The 21,189-nt window shown below is 61.5% G+C and overlaps 1 protein-coding gene across 1 annotated transcript; it reads left to right on the top strand.

Annotated features, from left to right (window-relative positions):
- The first annotated feature begins 3,086 nt into the window (after positions 1 to 3,086).
- Positions 3,087 to 15,753, top strand: WNT6 (Wnt family member 6). The gene is made up of 4 exons (XM_051848156.3): positions 3,087 to 3,451; positions 12,778 to 12,998; positions 13,250 to 13,584; positions 14,976 to 15,753. The coding sequence occupies exons 1-4, from the start codon at positions 3,372 to 3,374 to the stop codon at positions 15,435 to 15,437; spliced, it is 1,098 nt and encodes a 365-aa protein (XP_051704116.1). The 5' UTR covers positions 3,087 to 3,371; the 3' UTR covers positions 15,438 to 15,753.
- Positions 15,754 to 21,189: the final 5,436 nt, after the last annotated feature.

Raw genomic sequence — 21,189 nt, 5'->3', positions numbered from 1 at the left:
GAGAGAATCCGACAGAGACAGAGGGCGCTGCTTTGGCCTGCAGCGATGCTGATGTTATCTGTCTCCAGCTGCCTCTCTCCCCCTCCACTCCCCTCCTTCCTCTCCAGCCCCAGAGCCAGACACCCGGCTCTCTCCTTCCCTGTCTCACTGGTGCAGCAGGGCCTCAGGACGGAGGTGGAGGGGGGGCCAGGGCCCAGAGGCTAGAGAGGGGGTGCGGCTGACCCTCCCCATGCGTGCTGCCCACTGCTGGGCTGCTCAGACTCTCATGAGCATTCCTCTGCAGAGGTGGGGTGTGTGTGGGTGCATGTGCGTGTGCGTGTGTGTGTGTGTGTGTGTGTGAACATCCCTGTGATCCACAGGGAGGCAGGCACAGCTCTCAGCCCCAGCCAGCCCATCTGTGTGTCTGTCTACACCACTGGGTGCAAGTCCCACAGCATTGTCTAGGGCGGCCAGGGGACTCTGCTGTCCCTGGGAGTGTCGTCTGTGAGCTCGTGCCCAGCCGTCTGTGTCTCCATGTGTGTGTGTGTGTGTGTGTGTGTGTGTGTGTGGCTGTGCACGCATTCTCGGCCTGTGTCTTCCAGTCCCCGGCTCTGCTTGCTTCTAAGGTGACAGTGGTGGGTGGAAACCCCCCAGCTCCTCTCCTGGCCAGCTGGGGACATAAGGACAGAAGTCACAGTTGCGGCTCTGCCCAGATGCCAGCCAACCTCTACATGAGGATGCAAAGGGGTGTGAGTGCAGGTACAGGCTGTCCTTGGAACCCGAGCCTGCCCAGCACAGACTTCAGCCCACCCTCCTGGCCTGAAGTCCCCACAGGTACTACTGGACTAGGAATGTGCAAGGAAGGCCAGGGCTTGGGGAGTCCAGGGATGGCCAAGGCGGCTGCAGCATCCGGCCAGAGTGAGCGCTGCGGGAGGGGTGGGGCGTGCTCTGTGTGTTTGTAGGCAAGGTGGGGGGTGGGGGCCGAAAGGCCGCCTGCGGGGGAGAAAGCTTCTTGGCAAACGCCCCAGTTTCCTGAACTGATCCCTGCTCCCTGCCACTGCTCCCAATTCTGTTGTTTCAATAACATCATTTTTATCCACCCCACAGAGAGCCTGTGTCTTAGGAGGGGGGGAGGCGAGGGGCAGGGCTGGGGCGAGGGGGGAGAGGCAGTGGTGGAGAGAAACGGGGGGTCTAGAGGCAGCAGGGACTAGAATCGGGGCGCTCCCTGCTCAGGCAGAGGCAGGGCGGTCCCAGAGCCCAGGTCCCCTGATGACAAAGACAAATACATTAAAATTCTTGCCTCAGAGAAGAATGCAGGATAGGGAGAACATTTCCTAATCTGTAATAACAGTAGCAGGGTGGGGGGCTGGGGGGAAGGGGGTTCAGAACGCAGGCAGCAGCTCCCAGGGGGGTGGTCATCGGCCACCTGCAGCCTCCAGGGACCCCCAGAGCCCTCTCGCTGCTTGTTTGTCACCATCTGGCCCCAGCACGTGCCTGCCTGCCCAGCCTGGGTGCCGGCACAGGAAAGCGGGAGCTGCGCGTGGCACTGGGACGCACCCCCGGCAGGAGGCAGGGTAGCTCAAGGGGCAGGCCCCCTCGCTGTGTCCCCCAGTCCCTCCCTTCCACGTCTCTGGGGCGGCTCAGCTCCTCGTACCCAGGACTGACAGCCTGGATACCAGGGCCCCAGGGTGGGGCTCCCACAAAACCTAGGGCCTGGGCCAATTCTTCCCTCTCTTCCCTGATTGCTCATTCCTCCTACCCAGAGCTGCTTCCTCCCGGGGTGCAGGTGTCTGTGCCCTGTGGCCCCCTGCTTTGGAGAAGAGATCCCCAGTCTCATCTTGATCCACTTATCCCTGGGATCTCATCTTCTCTCTGCTCCACAGGGGTCTGATTTTTCTTGACAGTGGCCTCACTGCCCACTTCCAAGTGGCCCCCCATGACCAGTAACTTTCTTGGGGTTCCTAAAGGTTCTGCCACATGGACCTGAAGTCCTCCATCTGTTGCCCTCACCCCAGGACACTCTTATAGGTTTCTGGCTGTTCCAGATGGTGGTAGCAGGGAGACTGGCCCCTGCTCCGAATGTCCCACACCACCTGTCCCTCGGCACTTCTGGGGCACGTCGGGGGGCCTCTGCCCTGGGCCAGAGGCGCAGGGGCTGCTGCCCGCCCGCTGCCAGCCGCTCAGCGTGATGAATGGAGCTGTCCCCCGCGCCCCCGCCCTCAGAGGCTTTGATCTCCCCGTCGTGGGGAGGGGGCCAGGGGCATCAAAGACATTTTTGTGGCATTAGAGAATCAGATAAACGCCATCTCACCTGCAGCTGGCTCTCCCACCCCTTCTATCCGGGCCAAGCCAGGGGAGGAACTCGAGGCCAGGACCCGCGGACACGCGAGGCCCGGCCGTGGGAGTTCTGGGCCCCACCGCCTCCCGCCCGCACACACGTGCGAGCGCAGGAGCGCAGGCCCCAGAGGCTTCTCTTGCGGTCTCCTCTCCCGCCTACACCCGCCCCCGAACGTGGGTTTGCGGAGGTGGGACGGCTGGGGAGCCAGATCCGAGGCCTAGGGCTTCCTCCTCGCTTCCAGGAGAGGCGGAGGACGGCGCGGGGGGCGCGGAGGCGACAACGGCAGGAGGTGACCCTCCCGGGTCCGCGGCTCTGGCGGGGGAGTCCCACACCCTCCCGGGGAGCGCCCCGCGCCCCGGGCCAACTTCCTCCCCGGGGGGCCCCCCGCGCCTGCATCTCCCTGCGCACCGCTCCCCGCCCCCCCAAACTCCCTCATTCCTGGGAAGTTTTCTCTCTTTACAGTCAACAAACCTGTCAAACGTCTCCCAGCCCGTCCCCCATTCCTCAGCTCCTCTTCCTCCCCCCACCCACCGCTCTTCCTCCCCGATTCCCCGCGGCCGGGGGCGGCGGGGGGCAGTCCCGGGGAGGCGAGGTGAGGGGGCGAGGCGAGCGCGTCCCGAAGCCTGGAGCGCGCTCGGGCCCCGCCCCGGCACCCCGCGCCCGCCCTCCCCGGCGCTCCGCGCCCGCCGCCCCGGGGCGCGCAGCTCCCTCCCGAGAGTCCCGCCGCCTGACTGTCGCAACTGCCACCCCCACGGCCCCCCTGCCCCCCGCCCCCGCCCCGGCCCCGCTCCCCTCCCACCCCCGCCCCCGGCTCTGATTTCTTCTCCCGAGCGAGCTCGGCAGGAGACACAGGCGCTGGCTGCCCCGTCCGCTCTCCGCCTCCGCCGCGCCCTCCTCGCCCGAGATGGGCCCCGCCGCCGCCGCCGCGGGAGCCATCGCCTCCCGACCACCGCCTCCGTTGCCACGCTCTCGCTGACGCCCGGGCCCCCGCACGCACCGGGTTCTCCGCAGCCTCGCCCCCCTTCCCGCACCAGCCGGCCGTAGAGCGGCCACGATGCTGCCGCCCGCGCCCTCCCGGTTCGGGTTGCTGCTGCTGCTGCTCCTGTGTCCGGCGCACGTCGGAGGACTCTGGTGGTGAGTGCGACTCCCGATGCTCGGGGCGCAGGGACCCCGGGACTGGGCCCGGGCTTCCGCGCGCGGCAATCCCGCTGCTTCTGGGCTCTACCTGCTGGCGAAACCCAGCCGCGAGGCAGTTTGGCGAGCGGGTGATGGGAGGAGGCTCATGGGGCACTTCCGAGGTGCCAGTTAGCTCACTGGTACCCCAGCACACGCTCCTCCTCCAGTGCCTCTCCGCCACCTCAAAGCTCTGCGCTCCCGGCAGATCACCAGGGAACTGGCGGCGGATGGGAAGGGCCACGGGGAGACCGGGAGGAACGAAATCCGTGGTTACACATCCCAACTGGGGGGGGGGGGATACGTCGAGGGCCCTGGAGTGAGGGGTTGGGGGCTGGATTTGGGGGGAAGAGAGGAAGGCAGGGTCAAACAGCTGCCCTTTCTCTGCCCACTCTATGCTCTCCGGGGTCCTTCAGAGTGGGTGGTGTAGGGGAAACTGAGTCAGGACCTGGCTTTCTCTACCTCTTTTTCCTCGAGCTGGAAAGAGGAAGGAAGGCGGAAAAGAGACCCAGTCGCCGGACCCTTCCAGACGCAGGGCTAATGGATGGAGAAAAGAAACACACACACACACACACACACACACACAAACGTGTGCAGCCCGGGAGAAATGGGAACCAGGGAGGGTCCTGTAGGAAGGCAAGGGGGCCTGGCCAGCTAAAGGATGGGCTCGACTTCCGGACCTGGAGCGGGCCAAGGGACACCTGGGCCGCGCAGGTTGCTTGCAGGAGCTTTGCGGGGGCGGAGAGCGTGGGTGCCCGGCCGGGACAGCTCCGAGACCCTGATCCCGAAGACATTTCTCCTCTCAGTCTGCAGAGCTGCAAACACCCGCCCGGAATAGCTCAGAGTTTAGAGGGGACAGACTTGGACAAGAACGCGGCTGTATCCGCCAATCCTGAGAAGGCAGGGTCTTGTCTATTTGCATATCGTCACGTCATTGGCTGGACTCCTACCCTCCACTCCTCTCCTCTTCTACCCCTCGGATTTGGAAGGAGGGGTGGGGCAGGCAGATCCCTCTCTTGTGAGGACAGTGAGCAAGATGCCCACACAGGGAGTTGCTGGCCGCTAACCCTTTTCCCTGATGTGGGAGAGGCATCGCTGGCCGATGTCAGTGAGGGGACAAGTCCAGGACGACCCTGGTCCCAGCTGGAAGCATGCATCCTTGGGTTCTGGCTTAGTATAATGCAAGTAGCAGCTTTGACAAAGACAGACCTGAGATTTAATCTCGACCATTAAATCTGTGACCTTGGGCAAGGCACTCCCTCCCTGCTCACCCCCACCCCCCACATCTCAGCTGTGGAGATAACCTGCCTACCTGGCAGGCCTGTGGCTGGCAGGATTAGGGAAGACCAAGAATGTGATCAGATACTAGCAGGTACTCTCCTCAACCCAGCTTCTCCAGGCCAGGATCCCCAGGTGGTCGAATCCAGTTAAACTGAAAATGCAGGGTCCCAAGCAAGACTTTGTAAAGGGATTTCTTGGTCTCCAAACCCACCTTTCCTAACTTGGCCCTCTCACAGGGTGTGGGGGGCAGGCTGTTCCCTCCCCTCCCCTCCCCCATCTGTCTACATGGTTCTCATTCTTGCTGTTCAGATGGCCCTTCCTCCATGAAGCTGTCCCTGGGTCTTCCCTTTGCTGCTCACTGCACACTGTGCGGGTGCATTGGGCAGCCATGCCAGCAGTTACTGCACAGCACTGACAGCCGTCTCTTCCTCCCATCTCTCTTCCTTGCTCCTGGAAGGCAGAGCGCTTGTCTCTAAGGCCCTGAGACCCGGGGCTGGAGGCAGGGCTGTGGAGTGGCATGGAGCTGGTGGATTCGCTTCTCTTCTCCGGAGTTTGTGTCTGGAGGGGTCCCTTTGTTCAGGAGGGGCCAGTCCCTTGGAGGCTGACCCTGAAGCCGGGAAGTGAGGGGTGGGGGAGGAGGTGAGGAGGGCAGGTGTGGGAGAACACAGAGGCCTTCATGGCTGCAGCTGCTGGGCCAGCCGGGTGAAGAGTGAGCGGCTGGCGTGATAAGGTGGCTGGTGACTGCCTCACTCAGATGCGTCTCGGCGAGAACCTGCCTCTCCCACCTGCTTTGGCCCCTGGCTTTCCTGTGTCTATTTTTGACACTTCATTCCTTTGGTCTGAGCCCAGCCTCCCTCTCCCATGATCTTCGACTCTGCTTACCCTCTTGTTCCACCTGCCCCCTCCAACGCCGCCCTCCAAGGTCAGGTTTGGGCTGATGAGTACTCTATGGGTCTACGGTTTCTTGCCACCCCCTGGGCCCCTGCCTCCCACCCCCACTTCAGCCTGGACCTTGCAGGCTGTTCCCTGAAATCTCTGGATCTCAGAGAACACGGGCCAGGCCAGAGCTCCCGAGCTGGAGCAGCTGAACCTGTAGCAGCCCGCTGCAGCCAGGCCGGGAGCCGAGAGGACCCCAGGACCCGTGACTGAATGGGCTGTCCTGGTCGGGAAAGGGGGGACCTGGAGGGGGTCTCCCAGGCCTGGGAATCGGCTCAGGGACCTGCCTGCAGCTCCCAGAGAGACTTCCCTTCCACTCTCTTCTTCCCCCAACTCCTCCTCCCCGCCAGTGCAGCCTCTCTGTGTCTCTCCCAACTGGGACCCTATCTTTGTGAATCGAAGAATTCCAGATTCCAAGATACTGGTCGGGCTGTCCTGAGGTCGCCTGGTCCAGCCCCCTGCCTCTAGGCGATCCAGCCAGTGCTCCGGCCCTGACAGTCTAGAGAGTGAGGCACACACAGAGAGAAGCTGTCGCTTCCCCATCGCCAGCTCCACCCCCTCAGCTCTGCTCCCCCCGCCCGCCCCCAGGAAGTTCTTCCCCACGTCTGACCCATCTTTATTTATACCTCCAATCAGAGGATGTAGAAAATAACTCGCTCCCATAGAACAGCCGAATCCATCTCCCTTCTTCCCTCTTCCTCTCTCCTCTTTCTGTTTTATATTTTCTATGAAAGAAACTCGCCCTCCCCTTGTTCCACTGGGGAAAACACCACCCAGACCCCCTCCCTTGCCCAGCCCATCTTGCCCTTCACCCCCACCCCCGCTTCGCTTATGGACAGGAAACAGGAACCAGAGGCCCGGGATGGCCATGGCCGCCGTCTGGCCCCGCAGGGAGGCAGAGAAAGAAGCCAGGCTTCCTTCTGCTGGCACCCAGGTCTCCCAGCTACCACCCTTTCCTACCCTGGCTTCATCTGGGGGCCCTGACCCTGTGTGGGCCCCCTCCAAGCTCCAGGGTGGGGTAGGGTGGGGGTGGGGTGGCCAACCCCCCAACTCCCCCCCCCCACAAACCCCGGGCCAGGCCTCCCTCTTTGGCAGCTTCCCCTGGAGAGAGACAATGAGGCTGTGAGCAGAAAAGGGCAGGGGCAAAAGGAGGCCGGCTCGATCCAGGCCGGAGCATGCCCCGAGCCCCCCAGAGTCCTGGCACTGGGACATGTCCTGGGGGTGCGGCCCCTCCTGTCCCGGTTCTCATCCTAAGCCAGGAGCTGGTGGGGGGGAGGTCAATGGGAGGTTTGATCACCAGGGCCCAGAGAGGGGGATTCCAGAATGTGCGCTTAGATGCGGAGGGGATGAGGAGAGGGTAGGGCTGGCAGCAGGGCACCCGGCCAGCAGGATGCTCAGGAAAGGCAGGCGCCTGTCCGCTGTGGACACGAGAGCGCCCCCTAGGTTGGGGAGGTGAGAGCGCCCCCTAGCCCTCACCCCCTTCCTGCCCGAGCTCTGCCCCTCCCCCTTTCTCCCCAGGAGCTTAGGGAGAGGAAAGCAGCTGGGAGCCAGCTCAGAGCCGGCTGTTGAATCTGGAAATTAGATCTAGAGAGGCTTCAGGGATCACCTGGTCCAATATCCTCACAGAGCCAGTGAGGGCAGCCGGGTCCACGGACAGGAGGTGACTTGCCCGGTGCCACTCAGAAGGCTGGGAGTTGAGAGCTGGCAGTGCCTTTGGCACCATGGGGGCTGGGAGCTCAGCAAAGGGGTCCAGGCCCCTCTGTGCCTCTGCATCCTCCCTCCCGGTGTGGGAGGTCAGAAGGCACAGGTGTGTCCTCACGGCGTCCAGTGGAGGACCAGGCTGCCCACTCCTTTGCCTCTCATGGCCCTTACCAGTGGGAAACCCCTTTGAACAGTGGCATGTGTCAGGGAAGGAGAGACCGTGCCTCTCCCGAGGGTGCCGAGGGGCACAGGGGAGGGGTGGCTGGGGGCTCGTGGGCAGTGGGGAGGCAGGGGTTAATGGAGCTGGGGCATCACTGGCTTTTGATGTGGTGGTTGGGGTGGGGGTAGGGCCTGGGGGAGGGGGAGCAGTAATTACCGAGTTAGACAGAGCAGGACAGGACGGGCGGGCGGGCACAGGCCCGCAGCCTCAGCAGCCGCCAGGCAACATTTTTCTGCCCCTTCTCCACCATCCACCTCCCCCACCCTTGTGCAGCCCCCACCCACAGCCCCAGGGCTCAGGGCTCCCTCTGCTGGCTCCTGGGAGGTGGGGTCAGTTAGGGACCTTGGGGTGGGGGGTGGGGAAAGAGAGGGAGGCAAGGTAGGAGACCCTGGAGATGAGGCTGGGCATCTTGAGGGCCTGTGATCCTTGAGGGTCAATAGCTCCCTGAAGTGGCTGCTGGGGAGGGGGAGGGGTCCTAGCGGGCCCTGGGCAGGGCTGGCTGGAGGAGGAGACACGGGGATCCCTGATGAGAAGTAGGGGCAGAGTCGGGGAGAGGGTGTTCTCAGACCAGAGTAAAGGTGTGGCTCCCAGGGAGACGAGAAACACTTGGAGCACACTGGCTAGGAGGCAGGCAGGTTCCCATCCTACAGCTGGGGAAACTGAGGCTCAGAAGATTAAGTCTCATCATCCGTTCAACAAGTGCCAAGTAAGTGGTGACTTCACAAGCCCAGCCACTCACCACCATGACGGAGCGAGCAGACAGAGTCAGGTGCAGCCCCAGGTCTGGTGGGCCCCTGAAGCTCTGTGCTCTGCGGAGGTGCTCATGCCCGCTGGTGAGAGCTTGGTCCTGGGTGAGTTTTCTAGCCATCTGGAAAGATAAGACAAGCAAACATGAAGAAGAGTTATGCTGCTGGCAGGATACCACGCACCCACAAAACAATGACACCTGGTGGGGGGATGAGCAGGGGAAGGTCATTGCGGGGCGGGGGGGGGGGACTTTGAGAGATGCTGGCTATGATCTTGAGGACGAGAGGTGTGAAGGGGGTGAGTGGCTCTGGGGCCAGATATTCAGTGGTGTGGTCTGGGACGGATGCAGAGCTAGCCAGCACTGCTAGGGTGGAGGATGGCAGGAGCGGTCTCCTGATGCACCATTTCCATCCAGCATTGTTTGAGTTTTTAAAAATATTTATTTCTAACTTTTCTTGCCCCGGGATTCCTCCACTGAGGACTGCGGTCCATCACCTCTCCTCTTGTGCTGACCATCCATGGGACAGGGGATGGGGGGAGAGGGGATGGGTGGGGGCTGGGGGGTGGAGATGGGTGGAGTCAGACTAGACAATTTCTGGAATTTTCTTTGATTCTCTGAACCAGGGATGGAAATGTAGGTCAGTCCAGAACCCTGGAGCCTCCGGGGCTTTGTCAACAAGCATGGGGAACTGGCCAGTCCCTGATGCCGCCTCATACGGGTCCTACCAACCATAACCCTGGGGAGGGAGATCTTGGTGCAGGCCGTACCACTTAGAGTGGCCGGCCTGAGGCTTGTCCTGTGCTGCCTGTGTACTGAGTTCTTTCAGAGCTGTCCTCTTGTTGTCTACGTCCAGGGATGGCTCTTTGCTTAGGATCTGAGATCCCAGATACCCGATATTCCTTTCTGCCACCAGGCAAATTCTCCCTAAGTGACCCAGCTGCTCCGGGCTCACCCCAAGCTGACGCTCACCCAGGGGCCCCAGTAGCAGAGTTCCTTCCCTAAGGAGGAAGGGGTGGGAGGAAAGTAAAGGGAGGGGGAGTTGCAGGGGGTATGGGAGCAGCGAGGGTATGGGAGCCTCTTGTGCTCACTTGGCGCTTTCCTGAAGCCCACAAAGGGCACTGACTGGCCCAGAGCGGCTCAGCTTGCCCGGAGCCTACAGAAACCAGGGTTGCAAGGGAGGCTTGGTGTCTTACCCGAGTGCGCCTGCCACGCCCCCTGTGGGAGTTTCACTTCCATGAATTTAGGATGGGAGCAGGGACAGGAGGGCAGGCAGCAAGCTGGTCCCTGGGGACCCTCGGTGCTCCCACTGCCCATCCCGCCTCCTGACCAGCTCGTAAACAAGTCCAGTTCCCAGGCAGCCGGCCAGCCTGGGAAGCCAGACCCAGACGAGAAACGGGCTCTGGGGCAGCCCTGCAACCCTGAGAAGGGCCAGCCACACCTCCTGGAGGGCCCTGCCTTTCCTGCTCCTGTGATTCCGCTCCTATCTCCAGCCCCTGGGAAGCAGACAAGGTCAAGAGTTTTCACCATTTCCTCTTGCTTGTCCCTACTCCCTCCTGCTTTCCTAGGGAGGGGAGAGGATGCGGCAGAGTGACCTTGGGAAGATAAGACCAGTCAACCTTGGGAAAGCAGGGAAGCAGCAGGGGGTGAGGAGGGCCCCTGCAGAACTCAGCAGCCGGGGCAGTGGGGTGGGGGCGAGGAGTTGGTGGAGACCCAGGCCCCAGGGGAGAGTCCTGGCCACACAGGTGCGGGGAGTGGAGCTGCCCATCCCCAGAGCAGCTTCTTCGCTGCCTCCCAGCCCCATGGAAATGATTTAGGAAGTAACATGTGGACAGGGGCCTGGACTCCAGTGAGGGTCTTCTCTCTAGGTGGCTGGTTCACACCTTCAAAAACATGTGTTACATTGTGTGCATACATAGGACTCATAACAAGCACATTGTCAGAATGAACATTGGGGAAATAGGGGGAAAATCTGACCGGGAGACAAAGGAGTGTGGGACAGGCGTAACTCTCCAGTTGCTCCTGACCACGTGCACTGGCCGTGCACAGCCATGCTGGAAGCTGCCTCAACCCCTTTCCACAGGGGCTGGCGCTGTGGCATAGTAGGTTAGGCTGCCGCCTGCAGTGCCGGCATCCCATAGGGGCCCCAGTTCATGTCCCGACTGCTCCTCTTCTGATCCAGCTCTCTGCTATGGCCTGGGAAAGCAGTGGAAGATGGCCCAAGTCCCTGGGCCCCTGCACCAGTGTGGGGAACTTGGAAGAAGCTCCTGGCTCCTGGCTTTGGATCGGCCCAGCGCCGGCCGTTGTGGCAGTTTGGGGAGTGAACCAGCGGATGGAAGACCTCTCTCTCTCTCTCGTCCCTCTCTCTCTCTATTTGTAACTCTGCCTCTCAAATAAGTAAATAAATCTTTAAAAAAAAAAAACCCTTTTTACAATAAGGTGGGACAGGTGGGTGAGGGAGAGCCACAGATGGAGGATGGATAGATACTGACTGACTCGCAGAGGGCTTCTCTAAGGGCTGGGGCTGAGGCTGGGAGACCCCTAAGCTGCTGAAAGGAAGGGGTGGAGTGTGAGTGTTTGCTTTGAGATGTGTGGTTCCCAGACTGTCTGAGTTCGGGTGATGACAGCAGCCTGTGTGTGTGTGCATGCGTGTATATGCATGTGTGTGTCTCTGTGTCTTTGTGTGCATGTATGTGCGTGTATGTCTCTCTGTGTGTCTCTGTGTCTGTATCTGTGTGTGCCTCTGTGTGTGTGCATGTGTGTGTGCATGTGTGTATATGCTTGTGTGTGTCTCTGTCTTTGTGCATGTATGTGCGTGTATGTCTCTGTGTCTCTGTGTCTGTATCTGTGTGCACCTCTGTATGTGTGTGTGTGTCTCTGTGTCTTTGTGTGCATGTATGTGCATGTATGTCTCTCTCTGTGTCTGTATCTTTGTGCGCCTCTGTATGTGTGTGCGTGTGTGTGTGCATGCGTGTATATGCTTGTGTGTGTCTCTGTGTCTTTGTGTGCATGTATGTGTGTATGTCTCTGTGTCTCTGTGTCTGTATCTGTGTGCGTCTCTGTGTGTATGTGCATGTGTGTGTGTATATGCTTGTGTGTGTCTCTGTGTCTTTGTGTGCATGATTGTGCGCGTGTGTCTCTGTGTGTGTGTCTGTGTCTGTGTCTCTCTGTGTGCATGTTAGGAGACCTTGAAGGACTGAGCCTACACATCCTCCTGCAACGGCCTCTCCAAGCACCCCTCTCAGTGCTGGGAGTTCTGCCTTAAGATCTGAATTCCTTTTGCTGCTATTCCAGATCTTCCATCTCATTGTTGTGCAGCCGGAGCGAGCCTGGGCAGCCTGTTCTTGTGGAACAAACGGGGACGGTGGGGTGGATGTGCACTAAAGCAAAACTCCAAAGTAGGCCACCTTGACCTCCTGCACCTCTGCTCCATTGCTCTACACTTCTGTCTCCTGCTGCTCCGTCTCCACCTTTCCTTCCCTCTGCGGAGGGGCTTTGGGGTGGTCTCAAGTTACCTTCAGCTCCCAGGTGCTCTGCCTGCTCATTCCTTCCGGACAGCTCCATGAGCAGAGAGAAGCAGTCTGATGACAGCGGTTGCCCGCGGGGTGAACGCCTAACTGACTTTACCTTCAGGAAAACCCAGTGGCCGCCGCTCCGCAGGCGCAGGGAAGGCCAGGAGTGGAGGGAGTCCACGCAGTGAGGGACTTCCCGCGAGGTCTTTCCCCACCACGCCAAACATCAGGCCCCTCCCCAACCCCTGACGTCAGGACAGGGCTCAGGGTTTGGGTTGCTGGACCCTGGAGCGGGCGAGTCAGTCCCCAGCTCCTTCCTCCTGCCGCCCAGTTCTGGGAAGCGATAGAAGTGTGTGCAAGGACTCACCTCAAAGGTCAGAGTGCAGCCTCCGCGGCTTGCAGAAGTTTGGGCTGGAGTGGGGGGTGCGACTCATCAGGGAGGCTGTTACCTGGCCAGTTCAGCATCTCGTGGGTGTCCATGCCCCTGGGATCGCCACCCCCCCCATCAGTGCTGCTCAGCTGGTGCAACGTCGACCCTTCCCTGGTACTGCTTGTTTTGACACTTGCTCTCTTTAGCAGCCTTCTAGATCATTCTGCGGATCTCTTTCTTGTCTCTCTTTTTGGGCTGACCCGGAAGATTTTGAACTTAGGCCCACTTAGTGCCAGCTGCACCTTGAGTTGACTTCCTATAGGGGGCGCTTTAAGGAAGATGTGTTCTGTAGCAACTTTCTGCCTAGTCTAGTTAAGAGGGGACACAGATTGGAATGGTAGCCCAGACAGGACAATGTCCATCTCAGCCGAGGGGAGGGTGGGTGGGGGCAGGTGGCGGCTCCCTGCCCACACCAAGCCTGGTTTGAGTGACACCCCTCATCTGCTGTTCTCTGCTCCCCAGGGCCGTGGGCAGCCCCTTGGTCATGGACCCCACCAGCATCTGCAGGAAGGCACGGCGGCTGGCAGGGCGGCAGGCAGAGCTGTGCCAGGCCGAGCCGGAAGTGGTGGCAGAGCTAGCCCGTGGCGCCCGACTCGGGGTGCGAGAGTGCCAGTTCCAGTTCCGCTTCCGCCGCTGGAACTGCTCCAGCCACAGCAAGGCCTTCGGCCGAATCCTGCAGCAGGGTCAGTGTGCGGAGGGGGCCAGCGGGAGGGGGCTTGCTTTCTCCCCGCAGGCGGGCGGTGGGGGGGAAGCTAGGCTGGGTGAGTCCTACCTCCCCGTGCGTGCGTTCAGTAGTCTCCTGGCCCACCCTCTGCCCCCTGCGCAGACCCTGCCCTGCAAGCCCCTCCCGGTGCCACGTCACTTGGCCCACCGCCAGCCCCCTCCGCGCCCCCCACCGGGCACCCACGCTGACCGCTCCTCCCCGCCCCCGCAGACATTCGGGAGACGGCCTTCGTGTTCGCCATCACCGCGGCAGGTGCCAGCCACGCGGTCACGCAGGCCTGTTCCATGGGCGAGCTGCTGCAATGCGGCTGCCAGGCCCCCCGCGGGCGGGGCCCGCCTCGGCCCTCCGGCCTACCAGGCACCCCGGGCCCCCCGGGTCCCGCGGGCCCCGCGGACGCCAGCGCCGCCTGGGAGTGGGGAGGCTGCGGCGACGACGTGGACTTCGGGGACGAGAAATCGAGGCTCTTCATGGACGCGCAGCACAAGCGGGGCCGCGGGGACATCCGCGCGCTGGTGCAGCTGCACAACAACGAAGCGGGCCGGCTGGTGCGTGCAGGGGCGGGAAGGCGTGGTGCGTGGTGGAGGAGCGTGTTTGGGCTACCCTGGGAGGGCACTCGGGAGGATGGGCCTAGGAGAGGTAGTGGCTTGGGGAACTGGGAGGGCTTGAAGCTGCATGGTCCCATGGGGGTGAGGACATGCAGGGAACAGGATGGAGGGCCATTAGGGGCCCCAGGTAGGCAGGGCAAAGCCGTGACACAGGACAGGTAAGGCAAAGCTGGAGGCTGGTAGAGATCTGGGTGCCAGGGAGAGAGACAACGCTGGGGTGGAAGAGAGAACAGAAATGGGAACAAAAGAATGGGGTGAGCCGATCCAAGGGGCCACAGACATGCACAGGGGCCAGGGGCCCATCCGGGCAGGGGGCCGAGGGTGTCAGGCTGAGCCCAGGATAGCTCTGACTGATCCTGGTCACCAACTGGATGCCCAGCTAGCCCAGGGCAGGTATCACCTGTCCAGAACCATGGCAGCCTCTCCTCCTCTCCCTCCCGCAATGAGGAAGGACCCAGAAGCTGCGGTGCAGGGGCACGAAGCCCGCGGCTGGGGGTGGTGGGGTGGGCAGGTGGAAGGTTCCAGAAAGACAGGCGGGGGAGACACCAGGGAGGGGGTGGAAAGTGGACACAGGGCTTTAGGTCAAGTTGACCCCTGGACTGGAGATGAATTTCCTGCTTTATCTGACCCTGAAATCTCTAGTGGGTCCAGGCTTCCAACAGCGACTGAGGCGAGGCTCCTGGGCTGCCGGCAGCTGTGGGCTCTCCTGGGCCCTCCTGCACCCCTTGCCCCGCGTGCTCCAGGGACCTCCCCCCACCCCACGCACACACACATATCCTGTGTCCTCCAGGGTTTGGGCCTGAGGAATCGGGCAGGCAGGGAGGAGGGGGCCGGCGGAGGAATGTCCGGACAGGCCCACATACCTGTCGAGAGGGTTGGGGAGGGGTGGCTGCCACAGACGCCCAGGCGGCTGGCTCTGCGGCTCGTCTCCTCTCCTCGCAGCCCGCCCGGGGGGCCGTGAGGAGGCCGGGTTGGCAGCAGGGCTGGGCTGCGACAGCTGCCTCCCTGCACCGCCCTGCGCTCCCCTACCCCCCCCCCCCGCCCTCCAGGGAGACGCCCCTGAGCGCCATTCTGCTTTCTGGCTTTGGACCCTGGAATCTGTGCTGCACACTGAGCCCCTTACCCCCAGCTTCTCCGACTCTTCTGTCCTTACCCTTCCTCCATTCCCAGCTGCCGCGCGCGCCCCTCGTGGCCTCCTCCCCACCCTGCGCTCAAACTTTCCGGTCTGTTTTGTCCTCCCTTCTCTCCCCCCCCCAAGCCCCCATTCTTACTTTTGGGACCTCCTCACCCCCACGGTCTCCGCCATCTGCCCTCTCCTCTGCTCCCCGCAGGCCGTGCGGAGCCACACGCGCACCGAGTGTAAGTGCCACGGGCTGTCCGGCTCATGCGCCCTGCGCACCTGCTGGCAGAAGCTGCCCCCGTTCCGCGAGGTGGGCGCGCGGCTGCTGGAGCGCTTCCACGGTGCCTCGCGCGTCATGGGCACCAACGACGGCAAGGCCCTGCTGCCCGCCGTCCGCACGCTCAAGCCCCCGGGCCGCGCCGACCTCCTCTACGCGGCCGACTCGCCCGACTTCTGCGCCCCCAACCGGCGCACCGGCTCTCCGGGCACGCGCGGCCGCGCCTGCAACAGCAGTGCCCCGGACCTCAGCGGCTGCGACCTGTTGTGCTGCGGCCGCGGGCACCGCCAGGAGAGCGTGCAGCTCGAGGAGAACTGCCTGTGCCGCTTCCACTGGTGCTGCGTGGTGCAGTGCCACCGCTGCCGCGTGCGCAAAGAGCTCAGCCTCTGCCTCTGACTCCGACTGCGCAGAACCGCCGCTCCCCCGGCAGGGGGCGCTGCGCCGGCCCAGGCGCTCCCTGCGAAAAAAGCCCTTCTCCGGGCCTCTCGGGACTGCGAGGTCCCGGCCCTGGGATGGACGCCCGCCCACGAAGGCCTGGGAGCAGGCCAGCACCCCGCAAGGCGCCCCGGCCGTTGATGGGACAGACAACACAGGCCCTCCCTCTCCTTGGTACCCAGAAGGCCAGTCTGTAGCCTCTGCAGGTGAGGCTGCTCAGAACTGTGGACCACTGGCTGGGGGGTGAATTTAGCATCAATAAAGATATTTAAACCAATAGCCCTGGGCCCACCGTTTGGGAGGGGCTGGCCCGCTGCGGGATTCCCGAGGGCCAGGCTCCCGGAGGGTGCACGGAGGGAGGTGGCTTTGGCAGAAGCAAACATCTAAGGGGTCATCAGGCAGGGGTCCCCCTCTCCCGCAGGACCGGCTCTTCGGACCCTCCCCCCCTTCCTTGGCGTTCTCCTGCTCGCTCTTGTCACACATCTAGGGCCTGGATCTGCAGGCTGGGGAAGAGCGCTTAACTTCCCCTAGAAGCTGGGGCGGTGGGCTCCACCCTCCAGCTAGCCCTGTTCTGAATGTTTAGGGGATTGTGTCTGTTTCCGTGGCATTGGGAAATTCAGGGCCACCCCAAGTGCCTAGGATTAGAGCACTTTATAAACTGTAGAGTGTGACAGAATGTGTAATTAGCAACCAAAACTCACTTCACCCCATTAACACAAAAAGGACTACCTAGTCTAGTACTTTTTATTTTTAAGATGTATTTACTTATTTGTAAGGTGGAGGGAGGGAGTGGGAGAGAGAGAGAGAGAGAGCGAGAGAGAGCACTCTTCCATCTATTGGGTCACTCCCCAAATGGCCACAGTGGCTGAGGCTGGTCCAGGCTGAAGCCAGGAGTTTTGAACCCCATCCCTGTCTCCTGTGTGGGTACAGGGGCCCAAGCACTTGGGCCATCCTCCTCTGCTTTCCCAGGCGCATTAGCAAGGGGCTGGGTGGGAAGTGGGGCAGCTGACCCCAAGGCCAGTGTTGCTGATTACCCTGATGGAGGGAGCAAGGTTGTCCCAGGGCTTCTCCTGGTGCCCAGCCACTTCCTTGTGGTTTCTGGGAAGCTGACAGTGAGGGCAAGGGACACAGAGGCAGCTCCAAGCTCCTGCCTCCTTCTCCCTCCAGAGAAAATGAGAGAGGGCAGAGTCCATGGGCTGGAATTCTCTCCCAGTGGGGCATGACCTCCTGTCCAGGGAGGCAGAACAAAGAGTGAGCTTTGAATTCAGCCACTCTAGGCTTGAAGCTGCTGCTGCTGCTGCTTAGTTTACAACATGGGCCAACCCAGCCTCAGTTTCCCTTCCTGTATAGTGGGGATGTAACCCAGCTTCAGCCATCCACTGCTGTGTAACAAATAATCCCCATTATCCTTGGAAGTCTTTTTTAAAAAATATTATTTTTTTGAAAGGAAGATATACAGAACGAGAAGGAGAGAGAGAATTTTCCATCCATTGGTTCACTCTCCAAATGGCATCAATGGTTGGGACTGGGCCAGGCCAAAGCCGGAGCCAGGAACTTCTTCTAGGTCTCGCACACTGGTGTGGGGGCCCAAGCACTTAGGGCATCTTCTGCTGCTTTCCCAGGCCATTAGCAAGGAGCTGGATCAGGAATGGAGTAGCCAGGACTCAAACAGGTGCCCATATGGGATGCCAGCTCTGCAGGCGGAGGCCTGACCTTCTAAGCCACAGGGCCGGCCCCAACTCTTGGACTTCTATGACAGGGATTTTCAGGACTCAGCTGGCTGGGTCTGCTCCATGGGGGCTGCAGTCATCCCCGTGCTGCGATCTGCGGGGGCCTGGGCTGGCCTGGGCTGAGCTGGACGGCCCCGCAGGCTTCATCCTGACGTGCAGGGTCTCAGAGTCTCTGCGGGCTCACGTCCACGTGAATGTGAACGCCTTACCAGCTGTGCCCCTGGGAGGAAGCTTGGAATTCCTGCGTTCCCCGAGTGCCCAGGCTAAAGGCAGAAGCCTTCCTAAGGTCCAGCCTTGGTGGCCACACAGCATCACAGAGCCAGCCCCAATTCAGTGGGTGGGGAACCAGGCTACCCCTCCAAGGGAGGAGAGTGGCCAAGAACACTCAGACAGCACAACCCACTTCAAATCCCCATGGCATGGAGGAGGAGGGCGGGGTTTCCTTGTGAGACAGGAAAAGCACCACTTGGGGTGGGCATTGTGACACATAGTGATTTAAGTCAGTGCCTGGGACACTGATTTCCCACATCAAAGGGCCAGTTTGGGTTCTGGCTGCTCCACTTCCAATCCAGCCTCCTGCCGATGTGTCTGGGAAGCAGCAGACGATGGCTCAAGTACTTGAGTCCCTGTACCCATGTGGGAGACCCGGATGGCGCTCCTGGCTCCTGGTTGCAGCCTGACCCAGCCCAGGCTGTTGTAGGGCATTTGAAGAGTGAACCAGTGGATGGAAGATCCTTCTCTCTGACTCTCCTTCCCTCCAGCACTGCCTTTCAAATAAATAAATCTTTAAACAAATGCAAAGCCTAAGAGAGACCTGACATCTTTGGGGGTGGGGAGGAGGCACTCAGCACAGCATGTGACACAAAAAGAATGTGTTTGATAAGGGTAGTTGCTGTGAGAATGGGAGTGAGGCGATGATGCTTGGTGGGCGGGTCCTTAATTCAAGTGCAGGCACCCCCTTTTAGCTTAGGCTAAAGGGAATGAATGACCCCCCTCGCAGGTCCAGGGTCAGGTCAGGTCAGGCTCGCAGGTCCAGGGTCAGGTCTAAGGTCAGGCACAGCTGAACCCAGGGTTAGGACGATGTCCTCCCTGCCAACCTCTGCCCCTTTGCACACTGCCCTCCTTTGCCCCTCCTGAGGACCTCCACACCACAGCCCTGTTCCTGCATTCCCGGTGCTGCTGATCCTAAAACCCATGGCTTCCCCCTTACCTGCAGCAGAAGCCCCGGAGCCCACTTGGATTAGTTCACCGTGGTCACGTGCCAAACCCTGAGCCAACAGTTGTGTCCAGGGTGACGTCTGGCCATGACTGGGACTGCAACTCCCAGCACCCCCAGGGAATGGGGGCACAACACAGGGAGGAGGGCAGATCCCAAGCCTGGCTTCCAGGCCTCTGTCCCTCCACCCCCCAGGGCCCCTGGGTCCATCCTGTGGCCCAGCCCGGCTCAGTCCTCCAGGACCACAGTGGGAGGAGGTGTCAGGCTGCAGTGGGCAGGGAGGGGTAGTTGGGGTTTTCTGCCTGCTCCCAGCTTCCTCAGGTCCAACACTGGGCTTCAGGGATTGCCATGGACAGTTTGGACTCAGAGCCTCTAGGCCGAAGGAGAGTCTGTTAACTCATCGAGCAGGACAGCGGCAGTGGCACTGTAGGCCACACAGTGGACAATCGGAGCTTCCTGAAGGCAGGGTTTATATGCACAGTTCCGCCTAACCAACAGCTGTGCACTCACCTTTTGGGGGAAAAATTGCCTGCAGTTTTCAAAGAGACCACCAGAGAGCGCGCAGAGCCCAACTTCCCCGTAATAGAGCTACAGACAGGACCTGGCAACATCTGGAGCCAGAGAGAGCAGTGGGCAGCAGAGGGTGGGACTGAGGAGCAGGGAGACCTCTGGACAGCTTGGGTCAAGCTGCTAGGGCGCCAGACTGTCTGGGACCTCTGGGCTGGCCCAGACCTAGGGAAGTCAGTCCCTGGTCTCTCTGCTGCCGGGTTTGAGTTGGGGCTGAGATGGTAGCGCCTGGTGCCAGAGGGAGAAACTGAGGCAGTGGCATGGCCAATACCAGACCAAGCAGGTTACAAGGAGCTCACGGGAAGCATGTGCTACAATGCAAAAAGCCTTGACCTTGGTCAATCTGTCTGGGCCTCAGTCTCGGGGAGGGGGTTCTGGTAGCTTCTTTGAACATTGTGAGAATGAACTTGACTTTTACAAAATTCTGGTCATGCGCTAGAGGCCCATCTTCTGTGGCCAAGTCCCACAGGGGTCTGGCCACTGCCTTCCATGAAGAGTGACAGCAGTGGCCCAGGAAACACCACTGGCTTCGTCCTGTCTGAGCCCAGAGATGGCTCTGGGCTCTCACAGTGCTGCCTGGAAAGGAGGCAGAAGCAGAGCCCAGAAGTGGCCCCCACCCACCCCCATGCCTGGCTGCTCAGCCCCAGGCACAGTCTGAACCATCAGGGTTCCCGCTGGCTGAGTGGCAGGGGACATGTAGGAGTGGGGAGACGGGCAGGCGCACAGCCACGCCTAGATGTGTGTGTGTGTGTGTGTGTGTGTGTATGTGACCACGTCGGGAACAGGCAGCATGCAGGCAGAGGGGTAAGGAGGCCGGGGAGAAGGCCTGGGATCAGCCCGAGGCCACAGCCTCAGAGAACATCGCCTTCCCTTCAAGGACCAAGCACATCAAGGGCTCAGGGAGCCTGGAGTGGGAAGCACCGCCCCTTACCTGGCTGTGGGGCAGTGGTCCCTGACAGCTGGACGACAGGACAAGGAGCCCCCTTACTGGCCGGGGGTGCCTTCCTTCTCTTCTCCACCAAAGCAGCCGCCTCCCGCTGAGCACCAGGGCCCTGCCGGGGCTGCACTGAGCCAGACTGGGCCATGAGAGTCCCACCTGTTCTCACCCCGGTGCCTCCCCCAGCCCCCTTCCCTGCGACCGCCTCCAAAGCGGCCACAGCTGGAACCATTCTCCAAGCTGCCTTTCATCCTTGGTGCGGCCCCCACCCCCAGTGGCCCCTGTAATTGTGGTCTCGGGCGGCGGCTGCGGGGGCTGGGGCTGGGCTCAGGGCCAGGGCCCAGGGCAGGTCCAGGGCGGGGACTGGGGGCTGCTGATAGGGGCTTGGCCCTGGCGTGGGTCAGACGGGGCTGGGGCTGCAGCTGCAGCTGTGCCCTCTGGGCCTCATTTTCATCCGTGCCAAGGCTCTGTGCCTGCGTCCACGTCCCCAGGAGAGGGGCCCCATGCCGGGGGCCGAGGAGGCCTGCACCCCAGTGCCAGCCTGCAGAATCACTGTTTGCCTCCTGGGCTTTCCAGGGTTCCCCCGCCCTCTCCCCTTGGCACCCCTCTATTTCATAACAGTGGAGGTGGGGAGCAAAGGGCCCCCCCCCGCCCCCATCAGAGAGAGGCCAGAGGAAGCCATCAGCCTCCCCACTAGGTGGGCATTCCCGAGTGCCAAAGACCCCGGGGCCACTGGTCAGAAATGCAGAGCCCCAGGCCTTGTTCTGGGGAAGGCTGACTCAGTGTGTGCGACCTGGAACCCGTATTTCTCACAGCAGCCCACCCCCAGGGGATGCATGGGATACGTCAAGCGTGGGAAACACGCGTGTGAGCGCCAGACAGGGAGCAGTGGAGGCCTGCAACCTGGCTGTGAACCCATTTCCTGTGCTGAGTTGAGCCTGTTCCAAAAGGTTTTCGGGCCTCAGTTTCCCCCAGAAGCCAATGGGAGTGTGAGACTCTGCCCCGCTGGTGCCCTCTCCCACCCCGGGTTTCTGCTTCCTTCCTGTGTTGAGTGCGATCCTGCCCTGTGCCTACCCGTTCTCACCCCAAACTCCAGTCTCTCAAGCTGTCCCTGTGCTTGCGCGTGGACGGGGAGAGTGGGGAGGCCAGGGGGTGGCTGGGGTCACACAAGGCTCTGGCTGACGCAGTCTGCTTCCTGCCCCCGGCTGTTTTCCTGCTGTCCAGCCAGACTGCCCCCCCCCACTGCCCCACCCCCACCCCCAG

Source organism: Oryctolagus cuniculus, chromosome 3 (assembly GCF_051225735.1).
Source record: "Oryctolagus cuniculus isolate XC-2025 breed Fujian yellow rabbit chromosome 3, ASM5122573v1, whole genome shotgun sequence".
Lineage (NCBI taxonomy): Eukaryota > Metazoa > Chordata > Mammalia > Lagomorpha > Leporidae > Oryctolagus > Oryctolagus cuniculus.
The sequence above is the reverse complement of the archived record's forward strand: the minus strand, read 5'-3'. Positions and strand labels throughout refer to the sequence as shown.